Raw genomic sequence first — 15,640 nt, forward strand, 5'->3', positions numbered from 1 at the left:
TTCATCATCACATTCGTTCATTCCTAAATAGTGTATAAAGACGATACTTTTTGTCAAATAACCTCTATTCCAACCAGTGAATGTGACATTAATACAAAATTTATATCCCCAACTTTGTTCGCAATCCAGAAAATTATCGCAGTTATAGCAAGCTTGTTCACATACTGGTCCACGTGATTTTAAGCCCTGACATGCAGGGGCTTATACATGTCACTTGGTGGTCGGTTGGTCAGTTGGTCGGATGGTCCGTCTAAATAATAATAATAATAACTGGATTTGTATAGCGCCAAATTACCAAAGGATACAAGGCGCTAGAAAAGAAGAAAGAGGAATAGAAGACAAAAAAACAACAAAAGAAGGACATGCAGCTACGTTTTGGGGAAAAGGTAGGTCTTGAGAGCCTTTTTGAAGGAAAAGACACTGCATGAGTTTCTGATGGAGATGGGCAGGTTGTTCCATAGCCGGGGGGCGGCAACAGAGAAGGCCCTGTCACCAGCCAATTTATGTGACTTGGGGATGACAAGAGACTCACAAGCAGAAGAACGAAGGGATTAAGAACTCTTTTGGATTTTGAGAAGAGAGGAGAGATAATCTGGCGCAGAGTGTTTAAGTGACTTGTAAGTGTGAACCAGTGTGCGAAACTGAATGCGTTCGGCGACTGGGAGCCAGTGTAGTTGTTTGAGCAGAGGAGAGGTATGGGTGTGTTTGGGGGTCTGAAAGATAAGCCTTGCACATCTGTTTTGAAGTCTCTGAAGACGAGATATTTCTTTCTTGGAAACTCCATTAAGAAGGCAGCTGCAATAGTCCAGTTTTGAAAGAATCAGGGCACGGACAGCATTGTGGCAGGCATTAAAGTCAAGAAATTTCCTGATCCGGCTAAGGTTGCGTATGTGCCAGTTGAGAGAGCGACAGAGTTGTGTTATGTGGTCAGACATTTTCATGTCGTGGTCAAACACAACACCTAAATTTCTGACCGAGAGAGAAGGGTGAATTTCAATACCATCAAGGTTGAAAGTGAAATGTTTGAGATGTTTGAAGTGAGCAGGAGAAGACGCAATGAAGAACTCCGTCTTATCTGGATTCATCCGGAGTTTATTGGAGATCATCCAAGATTGAAGCTCTTGGACACACTGAGACAATCGAAGCAGAGCACAGACAGCATCTCCTGGCTGGATGGGGTCAAAGGTCAAGAACAGTTGGACATCATCTGCATAAATGTGGTATTGTATGGAATGTTGACGGGCTATTTGACCAATAGAGTGAGTGTAGTAAGTGAAGAGCTGTGGACCAATGACAGATCCCTGAGGAACACCATATTTGAGATTGGCTTCAGCAGAGAGCGCCTCCCTCACAAGGACTTGACTCGTTCTACCCCTCAAGTACGAACAGAACCAGCTCAAGACAGTACCCTCCAGACCAAAGTCGTGACGGAGACGTTGTAATAGGATACTGTGATCAACTGTATCAAATGCTGCCGACAAGTCAATCATGATGAGGAAGACGCCTCGCTTGAAGTCAATAGCTCGAAGGACAACATCTTGAACTGTGAGGAGAGCAGTTTCAGTGCTATGTGTCGGCCGGTAAGCAGACTGCAAAGGCTCGGACAAGTTATTGGAATGGACAAAAGATGCGACCTGTGAGGAAACAACCTTTTCAATAAGTTTACCTAAAAAGGGTAAGTTTGACACGGGTCGGTAACTTTGCAGTTGCTGAGTGTCAAGCGAAGGTCTTTTCAGGACAGGGGTTATCAAAGCTCTACGGAGTTCTGCTGGAAACACACCTGCAGACAAAGAGCCGTTCACAATGCGACATAGGATCTGGATAAGAGCCGGTAAGTGGTTTTTAACTAACCATGTGGGCATGGGATCAAGGTTACAGGATTTGGATGGACATTTCATGACAAGGCTAGTTAGTTCGTCTACAGTAACAGGTTCAAAGCAAGACATAGTGCAACACAATCGGTTATTATCCCCATATTCAATGGGTGGACCAGCACTAGCAACGTTATCTACTTCATAACGTATCTTGTCAACCTTACATACGAAGAAATCACTAAACTCATTTGCCAGTCTATCTGAGGAGGTAGAATCGGGTAAATGACAATGATTTGTATTCAGTAATTCATGAATGGTTTTAAATATATCTTTAGAGTTACAATTAGAAAACCGTCCATTGAAGTATTCTGTCTTGGCTTGAGTGATGGCATCGGACACATGACGTTGCGACTGGACGTAGGCTCGATGATCCGTCTCTGCATGGGTCGTCCTCCATTTCCGTTCAGAACGGCGCCGTGCACGACGAGCGGCTTCCACAGATTTGATTAACCATCTGGGCTTGCGACGGACGGCACGGGACCGGATGGTAGCAGCAGCGTGATCATCGAGCACTTCCCGGCAGGCGCAGTTGTAGCATTTGACAAGGTCATCAATGTCATCACAGCCACCCAATCGAATACTCTCCATTTTGCCTGCAAGATCTCGATGAAAGGCATCAGAGTCAATGGATCTGAAGTTCCGTGATGAATATGTTGTTTGCAAGCCACAGGGTTCATAGAGATCGAGGACACAGTTAATGACAAGGTGGTCAGAAACCTGAGGTTGATCCAGAGTGTGTGACTTGAGCAAGGTATCATCATTCTTGACAAGAACCAAGTCGAGAGTGTGACCAGCTGTGTGGGTTGGACCTTCAATTATTTGACGATAGTTCCAGGAGGAGATGATGGTAGTAAACGATCTGACCTCAGGCTTGGATGGACAATCATAATGAAGGTTGAAATCTCCAAGAACAAGTGTCCTTCCAGGAAGACGTTCCAAAGCGCAGAGGAACTCATCGAACTCCACAAGAAACTCAGTGACAGAGGAGGATGGGGTTCTGTAGATTATGGCCAAGTTAATGTTGTTGGCAGTACACTATTTCTCAGCTGTAGATTCATTTGACTCTTTGAGACAAGTCCTATGCCCCCACCCCTGGTACCAGTCTGACGAGGTACACTCAATACCGAGTAACCAGGTGGGCACATGCTCCCCATCTCTACCTGATCATCATGTCTTAACCAAGTCTCAGTTAAAACCATGATATCAGTATCATGTTCAATTATCATTTCACATAGTATGTCAGTTTTATTTCTTATGACTGGGAATTCCAGAGACTAAGGTTTATACCTCTGGGACATGTGTTGTGACAGTTACGAGTTGGAGGGGATTGGGAAGAAATCACAGGAACATCATTGGTTGGGTCACTAATGAATTGACCAGTTACCAAGGTGGTAGAGGCTATCCTCCCTGCCCGTTTCCCTCGACGAGTAGGAGGCTTGCGATTGATACCAAGTTTGCGTATGTTGTTGTACACATCAGTGGGCAGTCTTGGGTGCCGAACAATATAACTGTTCAACTGGATGAGTTCACTCCGTGAAAAGTTCATTGTGTTGATATAGTGGACGACAGTCAACTGAATGGAGATGGACAATAGCAGGGCAGTCAAGCCAAGCCACTGATTGTGCATAGGCACACTGCGTGAAGCAGTCACCGTATAGAAGCCATAAGCATCACGCACCAAGCAGATTTTCCAGTCAAAATCACTGCAAACCAGGTCTAGAAATCGAGCCCGAAATGATCAGGAAGAGGCACTGGACGTCAATTTCCCCTTAGTTAATCGAAGTAGGCCCGTAGCTGCTGGATAAACGAATATAGAGCAATATATAGCGGAGAGACAGTGCTGCCGGACTGGCGTCTCTGTCAACAATTTTGTACTTCAATACCGTCTGTCTGTCTGTCCCGAAAATTGACTAAAAGTATGGTGTTCCATATGTGTTATCGTCGTCGCATTTTTCGCCAGAGCTTTTGTGCACTCGTGCTTGTTTTTTTCAATGATCCCTTTCATGCATGCTTTATTAGGGGTAATCCAATACGATGCTACTGTTCGGCTGTCTTCAACGATCTAAAATCAGTCACACAAGTGACAGCCAGTCACACGTGACAGCCAGTCACACGTGACAGCCAGTCACACGTGACAGCCAGTCACACGTGACAGCCAGTCACACGTGACAGCCAGTCACACGTGACAGCCAGTCACACGTGACAGCCAGTCACACGTGACAGCCAGTCACACGTGACAGCCAGTCAGTTAGACGAGATGCTTCACGTTGTCAACATTGTCAGTTGGTCACGTGGTGAAATCTTCATCAATGTCAAGTCTATATAACCAAAGAAATCGATATGTAACAATGTTTCAACTGTCGATGTTACACCTTTCGGGGTAATCACATGGCAAGGAAATCGTAAAACTTGTAGTAAACTAACCTTGAAGCTATATGAATGAACAAAATCGTCTTCTATATACATTACAGATGACACTTCAAACCACTAAACGCGTAGTTCACAAAAAGAGTGGAGTTGACGGGAGAATACATAAATTGAAAAATAGTTACTTTGGCAACTCCCTGTAGCCTTGTCCACATTGAATCCATCCTTGCAAATGCAATCGTAACCATCAACCAAATCCACACAGTCAGCGTTGGCATCGCAATCGTTCGTCGATTCATCATCACATTCGTTTATTCCTAAACAGTGTATAAAGACGGTACTTTTTGTCAAATAACCATTAATTAGTGGTGCGCATTTTGTGATGAAAGCGTGAAACTTGGCATGTGAAGTCTTCACACCATAACAAATGTGTTTTTTTTTTTAGATATGGAGGCATTTCATATCTGACCCCTGGTGACCTTTAAGGCGTCAATGACCTTTGGATACTCTATTTATACCTATTGTTCTTGAAAACATCACTTTCCTATGACCTTAGTCAATGTATAGTTTTCATACAATGTAAATAACGACCAAATGCGGAAAAAAAATCACAATTGACTTCTGATGACCTTCCAGAGGTCAACTTCCTGGGTATTAACTGCACTAACTCTATTTATAGTAATTTTTTACGATTTACCCATTTCAACCCCAACGTTTTCAAGACCCAAGTCATAATGGTAAGTTGCTCATGCTATGAAAAGCATTTCCTATGAAGGGAATCTCATGTCTGACCTTTGTTGACCTTCGAGGGGTCAATGCACTTTGTGCATCCTATTGGAAGATAATAAGAGGATTAATTAACTATTCAAAACACCACTTTTTTACCCATATCTAAGTCTGACCCCAAAGATTTTTTCATGACCTCCGATCTCATTTTTCCTTTTAATAAGGGCAGACGTATCACTGATAGCACTAACAGAATTTCATGCTATGCAAATAATCCAAACGGCTTTATAGACTTAATACATTATAGAGTACACTTTAAACCACTAAACGCGTGGTTCACGAAAAGAGTGGAGTTGACGGGAAAATACACAACAAACTAAAAAAAAAAAATACTTGTGCAATTCCCTGTAGCCTCGTCCATATTGAATCCATCCTTGCAAATGCAATCGTAACCATCAACCAAATCCACACATTCAGCGTTAGCATCGCAGTCGTTCGTCGAGTCATCATCGCATTCGTTCATTCCTGAATAGTGTATATTAAAAAGACGGTACTTTTTGTCAAATAACCTCCTTTCCAAGCAGTGGTTGTGACATTAATACACAATTTACATCCCCTACTTTATTCCTAATCCCCGGAATTATCACAGTCTAGCAAGCTTGTTCACGTACAAACAATAAATGCTGTATGAACAACAAATGCAGTTGGTTTCTCATTGAAAAAGAAAAGGCACACCTTCAGGATTGTCACTGTTAGCACTAACAGAATTTCATGTTATGTTAATAATCTAAACGGCTTTATAGACTAAACATTTGGGAAAAAGTTGAGTACAGAAAGTGATTCTATAACCGCCATTTTTACTTTGTTGTCCAGTTTGTCCGAAAATATTTTAAGCTCTGGCAGGAGCTTGTCGGTTGGTCGGATGGTCTGTCTGTCTGGCTGTCTGTCCGTCCCGAAAATAGACCAAAAGTATGGTGTTCCATATGTGCAATCGGCGTCGCATTTTTCGCCAGAGCATAGTATGCACTCGCGCTTGTTTTTCAATGATCCAGAATGACTATTCACCAGATCTGTTCTAGGCATGTTTTATTAGGGGTAATCATATACGATGCTACTGCTCGGCTGTCGTCAACAATCTACAATCAGTCACAAGTGACAGTCAGCAATACAGTCATTCAGTCAGACGAGATGCTTCTCGTGTACTGGCATTGTCAATCGGTCACGCGGTGAAATCTTCATATTTGTAAAGTCTATGTAAAGGGCCTGTCACATTATATGCGATCTCATAGGAGACCTTACGGCGACCAAAAATATTTCATAAATTTAACAATCGCAGCGAGGACTCAAGAAAATAACAACTTTTTGTCTCAAAGAAGCTCAAGCTACGCTAATACTGTGCTCTTCCGGCGCTTACAATGCGCTCAACTCGCTCTCTATGCGCCCTTGCCAAGCCCAATTACTCCATCTAGTCGCTGCTGCTGCGCTGTCACTGCGCTCACACTACGCTCTGCTCGCTGTTGATACGTCCTAGTAGCATGCGTTGCGCTCTCTATTCGACCAAAATACGCTATGTGACGTCACTTGCGCTGTATAAATACTACGACAAAACGGTCAATACACAGTCCAGTTTAAAAATTATTCTACAAGTTCATCGCAGTCGAGTTACTTTCTCATGGAGACTAAATCGACTGCCTTGCGCCTAGGCTGCCTCAATGCCACTTCAATGTCGCACGATTCACGCTCGCACAGCGCCCGAGTTGCGTCATTACGGCGCCCTGGCCAGAGCGTAGAGGTGTTGCGATTGTTTTGAGCATCTTCAAAGACCTCCGCGCTCATCGGAGACCACTAAGACCCTCTGGCGCCCATCTGGCGACCTATGTAGTTGTCGCTGCGATCTAGTAGTTGTTTTTGCGCCCCAGCTGCTTTTTAAGGACGCAGTGAGAGCGCATATAAGATCGCAGACAATGTGACAGGGCCTTAAACCGAAGAATTTGTGATGAAACAATGTTTCAACTGTCATTGTTACACCTTTCGGAATCACATTGCAAGAAAATCATAAAACTTGAAGTGAAATAATCTTAGAGCTACATGAACGAGACAGAATCCTCTTCTATATACACTATAAAGGACATTTTAAACCATTTTAACGCGTAGTTCACGAGATAAAAAAGTGGGGTTGACGGGGAAATATACAACAAACTGAAGAAAAAAAATGTTACCTTGGCAACTCCCTGTAGCCTCGTCCATATTGAATCCATCCTTGCAAATGCAATAGTAACCATCATCCAAATCAACACACTCAGCGTTGGCATCGCAGTCGTTCGTCGAGTCATCATCACATTCGTTCATTCCTGAATAGTGTATAAAGACGATACTTTTTGTCAAATTACCTTTATTTTAACCAGTGGTTGTGACATTAATACAAAATTGATATCCCCAAATTTGTGTGCGATCCCCGAAAATTATCGCAGTTATAGCAAGCTTGTTTACATACGAACAATACATGCAGCGTGAACAACAAATGCAGTTGATTTCTAACTGAAAAAGAAAAGGTACACCTTCAGAATTAACACTGACAGCACCAACAGAATTTCACGCTATGCAAATAATCTAAATGGCTTTATAGAATCAGCATGTAGGACAAAAAGGTGAGTACAAAAGTAGTTTCTATAACTACCATTTTTTAGTGTGTTGTCCAGTTTGTCCGAAAGTGCATTTTTAAGGCCTGGAAGGAGCTAATACATGTTACTTGGTGGTCGGTCGGTCGGTTGGTCTGTCTGTCTGTCTATCTGTCCCGAAAATTGACCAAAAGTATGGTGTTTCATATGTGCCATCGGCGTCGCATATTTCGTCAAAGCTTATTGTGCACTCGCGCTTGTTTTTTAATGATCCAGAATGACTATTCACCAGATCTCTTTCATGCATGTTTTATGAGGGGTAATCGATACGATGCTACTGTTCGGCTGTCTTCACCAATCTACAATTAGTCACAAGTGACAGTTAGTCACAAGCAGTGTCGTAGTCGAGACCGGATAGTCGGAAACCGGGTCAATGAGACCAAGACCGAGACCAAGACCGAGACCTGAACTTTCGAGACCGAGACCAAGACCAGCCCCTTCAAGGTGGACCGAGACCGAGACCGATATGGTCCGAGACCGAGACCGAGACCGCGGATAATAATAACTATGATCCAAATAATAACCAAGAAAAATAGTTACAGCTGAACAGTCTGTCCTTGAGATGATGATAGGGATGTGAAGGAAGTGATTGAAAGCTAGGAATCACTTGTACTTGCTTGTGTCATGGGAGTGCTCTTCATTTATGCTTCCTACATTAAAGGGAAAACACAACATTTGCAAACGTCAAAAAATAAAACTACCAAATCATTTTGAAATACCTTGCTGGACTGTTAGTGAATGACAGTGTAAAGCATCCTGTAAAATCATGGCACCTGGTATACTGTCATTTTCAAGAAAAGTGGTATTTTTGTATCAATTTCCAACGCTGATCGGCCGACCAGCGTTGGACAAAACTGTTTTTTTTTTCCCCAAATACTGGCCCCAGTTGACCATCGCACTTGTTTGCAATCGATTACACACCTATGAACGGGTACAAGCCAGCTAGACTGGTTCCCTGACCTTACAATTCCCCAATGTATGTAAACTGCTATGTTTCTTCTTAAATGGAGTCAGGGAACCAGACAACAGGAAAATGATTGTTTTTCTTAGTTTTTATAGCATTTTCGAACCCAAAACCTCAAAAAGTCAGTGTAACTATATTTGCTATATATTTCCAACCCCCAATTCCATCCATTTCTGAAAATTACAGCAAAAGCAAATGATGTATATTCCCTTTAAATTACAACATGACATCAGGATTTGTTATCGTTGGCACAATCAATTACAAATCTTGGAAACAACCTTGGTCACCCCTTGGTTTCAGCTATGACTGCTAACGCATATTTAAAGGTGAAATGTTAATTTTTCACCAGGCCTCTTTTTTTCTTAAATAATAATAGGACTTAACTTCAACCCAAAAAAATTGTTATTTAAAATACGTATTGAATTATTACTTAAAATTTCCGTAATGAAATATAGACTTGTACATACATAGACCCACAAGTTGCGAGGTGGTAACCAGATATTGATTTATATTTTTTTTCTGACTGCGATTTTGCTTTTTGAGAAATGGGTACTTCAAATGAGCAGCCAGAAAATGAGGTCTTATCATATACTCTCATTGCAACAGTGAATGTTAACTGGTAAAAGTGTGTAAATTCATTGCTGGAAAATCGGGTGAAACATTTACTTTTTCTCCAAATACTGTCCCAAATTAAAGACAAAATTGTGTGGGGTCGAAAATATCACTAATTTGGAGAAGCTCATTTATTTGAAGAAGAAAAAAACACAAGAAAATACGCACACAAGGGTGGGCAAATTACACAATCCCCCCAAAATGGTGGGCCCTTAATGGAGCTAACTGCAGCTTTACATGTACTTTTGGGACTTTCCAACAGTTCGAACCAACTACGATATATAACTATTCGTTAACAAGGTTGACAACATGATCTACGGGCTAGCAAATGTTCTAACTATTAACGGTACTAAACGAAGTGAACACAAAGTAATCGATCGAGCTGCACATGTAAATGCTCCATATTGCCAGTCTCGACTCTAGACCAGCCAAAATATCGAGACCAAATGGGGACCGAGACCAAGACCAAAACCGAGACCACAGCTCCCGAGACCGAGACCAGCAAAAAGTGGTACGGTCTCGAGACCGAGACCGGTCTCGAGACCTACAACACTGCTCACAAGTGACAGCCAGCAAGACGGTTAGTTAGTCAGACGAGATGCTTCTCGTGTAGTGACATTGTCAGTTGGTCATGTAGTGAAATCTTCATCATTGTCAAGTCTATATAATCGAAGAATTTGTTGTGTAACACTGTTTCAACTGTCAATGTTACACCGTTCAGAGACATCACATTGCAAGAAAATCATAAAACTTGTTGTAAAATTAATCTTGGAGCTATAATGAACGAAACAAAATCCTCTTCTATATATACAATATAGAGGACACTTTAAACCACTGAACGCGTAGTTCACGAAAAGAGTGGAGTGATGGGAAATACACTGAACAAAAGTTACTTGTGCAATTCCCCGTCGCTTCGTCCACAGTGAATCCTTCCTTGCAAATGCAATCGTAACCATCATCCAAATCCACACACTCAGCGTTGGCATCGCATTTGTTCGTCGAGGCATCATCGCATTCGTTCATTTCTGGACAGTTTATAAAGACGATACTTTTTGTAAAATACCCTCCATTCCAACCAGTGGTTGTGACATTAATATAAAATTTATATCCACAACTTTGTTCGCGATCCCCGAAATTATCGCAGTTAAAGCAAGCTAAATCACGTAAATTTTCTATTTTAAATTGAAAACTGCATGTTTATTCATTTGTCCGAAGAAACTTTGGCATTAAACATTTAAATTTCACATTGAACATTTTATTTAAACATTTAAATTTCGACAGTGGCTTGATGCGTTTTCAGTTCCTCATAGCCAATTTTTAGTAAACGACATTCACATCTCGCATTTGATGAGATTTTGAGCTTTCATAATTTGAAAGTCTCAAAACTGTTTGTAACAAACATAACTTTCTTACTTCCAAAAGAAGTGAGACATTATTAGGATTAATGTATTAAGCCCTTAAAAGAACGTCTTCTGACCACATAAATTAATATGAAAGTGCAACAAAATTGTCGCTCAGTGGGCTAGGGGAGGGGTGGTTGAATCCCCGGCCCCTTGTGCGCCCCTTCCAACTTATATTCTACATTTGGGAAAAAGCAAAGATTAGCTTGATAAAAAAAGCCGCGTTGGATGCACAATCCAATTACTTATCTCCCTAAGCGCCCCTGCAAATTGAATACTGTGGTCACTTACCGATAATGAATGTTAGGTTTTGGGAGACTACTTGCTCCCCGTCAAAATACTGGCACTTGTAGATACCCACAGACGAATTGTCCACTGGCCCGACTGTCAGGTTACACTGCCTCTCAAAGGTCTCATGTCCCGTTAAGGACCCATTAAACTCCCCACTTGAAAAGTGGCATTGACGCCGGACTCCATTCTCAAAGAGCCATCTGAGTGTTAGATCTTGATGGACTGCATCCCCGGCCACTATGCAAGTGAGAGTAACATTAGTGTCCGGTGTAGCCAACACTTCGGGTCCGGGTAGAATCATAAGAGATGACGAGGCTGCAATGGATTATGAAATTCATGAACCTTCAAGAAACGGCAAGCCCGGCTAAGTCGACACCAAACGTATAGTTTTGTACAGTTTGGATACATACCAGTACGATAGCACTGGCCTGCTAACAAGTGCTAGTCAGTCAGTTGGTATAAAGAGGATACTGGGCTGGCAGGGGCACGTAGCAAGGGCATTTTTATTGAAAAGGTCATTTCTTGAAAAGGGCACTCGGAAACTTGAAACGTTGCAATGTGGACACTTTTTTTCCCTCCGGACATCTTGCCTTCGTAAAATCAAATGTTTTTTTTCCCTTTTTTACCGGGGGGGGGGGAAATAGTGCTTTTCAGGGCGAACATGCGCGAAATTACCACAAAAAATTCTCTTTGTCTGCTCATTTCCTGCTCTTTGATTACTCATTTACTCATTTCCTGATCATTTTAGTACTCATTTACTCATTTCAATGCTCATCTGATTACTCATTTACTCATTTTACTGCTCATCTGCTCATTTTCTGCCCTTTTGATTACTCATTTACTCGTTGAACTGCCATCTGCTCATTTCACTGCTCATCTGCTCATTTTACTCGCTTTACTGCTCATTTATGAACAGATGAGCAATTAAATGAGCAGATGAGCAAGAAATGAGAAAATGAGCATTTAAATGAGCAGATGGGCAGTGACATGAGTCAATGATGAAGACGCAGATTTTGAGGAAGATGATTCGGAATCCGAAACGGAGGTGGAAGAAGACGAATTATCTTATGAAGATGAGTCTAGTTCTGATTTGTAAGACAACACCGCATTCCAGACTTGTTGAAAGAGACCATAAAAGCCACCAATGAGATGAGGAGTAAAAAATAGTAAAAGCAAATCAACGGGGATATGACTGAATATCATCAGGCCAAGGAAAAGGCCAACAAGACGACCCTTTGTGCTGTCAAGCGAATCTTTTTCAACAAATACAAGGATTTTTTTCATCAAGTTACCTACATCCTGAAGATAACAGCACTTATCAAGTTATTGCAGAAGATATCGCAGAAAAATTAAATACAGGCATGGGAGTGAATAAAGCTCTGAACAGAGTTATGCCTCAACACCGTAACACATTTGACGGATTGTTCCAACAAGACGAGGATAAAGAAAACGAGGAAGACAGTGATGATTAAAGAATAGTAGTTTCAAAAAAAAAAAAATATCATTGTAGGAAACATCTAGAAGTGTCTTATAGAAAAGAACATAATAAATAAAATAACCAGCTCTTAAGCCACTCTTACAGTAATTCGTTACGGCTACTTCATACCATGGAGGAATAAGTTCATACTTTTATGTTACATTGGGGACGCTGACGATTGAATTGATTAGAAGAAGAACATGCCCATGCATGGAAATTTTAAACTTTTGTAAGTTGTATGTAGCTGAAAATAGACAGTAAATTGTAAACCGGTATAACAGGTACAAAGACAAACGTTTAGCAGGTCTGAAATTATGCAGTTTTTTGGACAATCGGAGTTCATAATCGGTGTTATGAACGCTTTAGAGACTGACTTCATTCGCGGCTTCGTTGACGGTACACACCACGAAATTTCAAGTTACTGAGCATTCACTGAAGCGGAAATAATCCCAAAGACGTAAAGTCCCACGTGTTTGGTATGAACGAGTGAGATGTGTGAATACATCGTGTTATAATTTATGACAAGTGTGTGGACATCCCTATACTTCTTATGTTTTACTCTCGGTAGACAACCAAGCACACAATGCGTAGATTCCAGATCACCTCCCTTTCTCTTCACCAATCACAGTGCACGATTTTGACGGCAGAACCAACATTCTTATTTCAAACCACATGTTATCCTTATCTTGTTACACAACCATCTTCTCTGCTCGTAATCCCCTCCAGTGTCAAAACTTGCTGAGTAAATGTGTTGCGTACGAACGTTGAGTAGTTTCTTACCCAATTATTGGTAAAGTGACAATTTTGCCAGTACCCTTCAAAATGGAAATTTGACCCTTTGATTGTGTAACCAAAACAAATCAAATTGTAAACAACATAGTGCAAGAGAGCACATTGGCCCTTGCAACGTACAACAGAATAGGCATTATGTGCTCTTAGATGGGTAAATATTCCCCCCTAATGAGCAAACATTGCCCAATGTTCAAATTGGGCAATGATTTTTTGTCACAAATTATTTTTGTCAGCAATGATTTAAATACATTTTTAAAGATTTTTTTGTGACATCAATCTCACAAAAGAAAACCCGCTCAACAACCAATATGATGCGCCGTGAAAAGTACGCATGTTGAAGCTGGGTACCAGCCCCCCCCCCTTTGATTTTACGGAGGCCAAGTGTCCGAAAAAAAGAAACATTTCGGCGCAGCAGTGCGATTGCCCTCCCCCCCGACATCAAAAGCTGTATACGCCGCTGCGAGAGTCGGATTCGAAATCGCCGATACCTTTATTTAGAAGTAATCATTTCCTTTTCAGGATGCACTAATTGATAAAATACGTCATTGAGAAAACGTGGGCAGTATGAGGTACCTACAACATATGAGATACCTACAACAAATAGGTCGATGATTGAATTGCAATGTCGCGATGAGTGTTGTGTGTTTCGTACGTGTACAAAATGTACACACATTCAAACACGATCAGTATCTTGGCCTGCGTGACAGCACAGTTTGTTAGTAGCAGAGCATCCATGTTTTTTTTTTTTTTTTTTTTTTTTTTGGGGGGGGGGGGTTTCAGGTGAGGGGAATGATTAATTTATTATGCAGAAAAGTTGTCAGAGCCCCAGCCCCCTCCCCCCCCCCACCCCCTGCCCATGGGGGGCAAAAAAAGGGTGATCATTTGTTGGGTACAATTTTGACGTAACACCATTGGGTAAGAATTTTGACTCAATGTTGGGTAAGGCCAAAAAAAAAGTCTCCGGTTTCTGGTATGGAGCTTGCCCAAAAAGTGGTGCGGCGACGCGGCTTCTTTTTTTTTTTTTACCTGATTTTTTTTGCTTCAAATGTCGGCTGATGAATGCAATTCCCGACTAAACTTAGTGCAAATATATGGGAGTCCAGAGAGGCCACATAAAGCTTATTTTCGACCATAATCCAATCTAAAAACACGTAAAAATTGTGCAGCAGCAGGATTCCAGTCAAACCAGTGAGTTTGGCGGTTTTGAGACATCATCTTTCATTGAAAAAAAAACGTTTTCATTTTGCCGACGCGCATGGCTACGGCGACGCGCGCGCATACCAGAAACCGGAGACTTTTGTTTGGCCTAAACGTTTTACGCAGGAATTGAGTAAAATTTGACGCAACCCCTGTTGCCTAGCGTTTTACCCCGCCAACGACCAATATGTTCCCGTTTTACCACCACAAGGAGTACAATTTTACACAACATTCGGTACCCTTTTCTAAGAGTTTAATCCTCCTTATCGCTTCTATTTTTACGCTTTATCAGCTTCTTATCGCTTCTTATCACCCTTTATCTTATCTTTTACGTAACTTTTGTTTGTGTGCGGAATTAAGACCCCCTTTCCGACTAAAATAGCACTCGTAACGGCCGCTGCCACAAAAAGGCACGATTTTTTGGGTAAAAAAGGGCACTTGTTTGGAAAAAGAGCACTCGTTCAAAAAAGGGCACTCGTTAAAAATATAAGATGGGGGGACCGCTGGTGAAAGACAGCACACTTGAATGGACACTCGAATGGAAAAGGGCAGTCTTTACTAATTATAGAGATGTAAATACCCCCTCGACTGGCTTCGCCTATGGCTGGACCCTTATAGGACCAGCACAAACTCCAAATTCAAGGCGTATATATAAGTATTATTATCGTTTCCTGCATGAAGTTTACCACATACACTATGTTAGCAAAATGCAGCCTGCAGCCACTCCTGACGAGCTCTTCAAATTGTGATATAGGAGATAGAAATTAAGCTAGAAGTTGCTGATGAAAAATGGTCATGTGAATTTTGGCCATACTATACTCATTAACCAAGAACGGCCTGTTTCCCTTAAATTATTGTGTTTACAAGATTTCATTTTGTTAAAAAATCCTCTTACCTGTTGTATGTTGGAAAAGTAGCGCTGTAATAACGAATAACGCCGACATGCTGGTCACAGTGTATTGTAATGTCTTGTCTTTACTAGGCCTATTCTTTTACAAATGAAGTATGAAATTGTCTACTGTCTTAGAAAAGTGAAATCGAGACTCGGTTCTTCATCTGTTTACTCTGGCTTAGTTTTCATAAACGGGCAGAGGCTTTTTGCATTTTGTTTATTTCGATATCTTCCGTTTGTACTGGTATATATGGCGTAATAATATTCTGTGATTAAGCTATATGAACTTTGTGCTGTTCACACGAACGATTATGTCCGACCTATTGTGTCCCACGTACGATTATGTCCGACCCATTGTGTCCGACGGCCG

The 15,640-nt window shown here is 41.5% G+C and overlaps 1 protein-coding gene across 1 annotated transcript in view; it reads right to left on the minus strand.

Moving 5' to 3' along the window:
• The window catches only part of LOC119732866 (fibroblast growth factor receptor-like), a 33,858-nt gene extending 18,536 nt beyond the window's left edge, over positions 1 to 15,322 (minus strand). The window contains exons 1-3 of the mRNA XM_038206469.1: positions 15,274 to 15,322; positions 10,913 to 11,227; positions 5,361 to 5,492 (exon numbers count right to left, since the gene is read on the minus strand). Of these exons, the coding sequence (XP_038062397.1) occupies positions 5,361 to 5,492; positions 10,913 to 11,227; positions 15,274 to 15,322 (496 nt within the window). The remainder of the gene's footprint in view (positions 1 to 5,360; positions 5,493 to 10,912; positions 11,228 to 15,273) is intronic.
• Positions 15,323 to 15,640: the final 318 nt, after the last annotated feature.

The sequence above is a fragment of the Patiria miniata genome, unplaced genomic scaffold (genome assembly GCF_015706575.1).
Source record: "Patiria miniata isolate m_02_andy unplaced genomic scaffold, ASM1570657v1 HiC_scaffold_1, whole genome shotgun sequence".
Lineage (NCBI taxonomy): Eukaryota > Metazoa > Echinodermata > Asteroidea > Valvatida > Asterinidae > Patiria > Patiria miniata.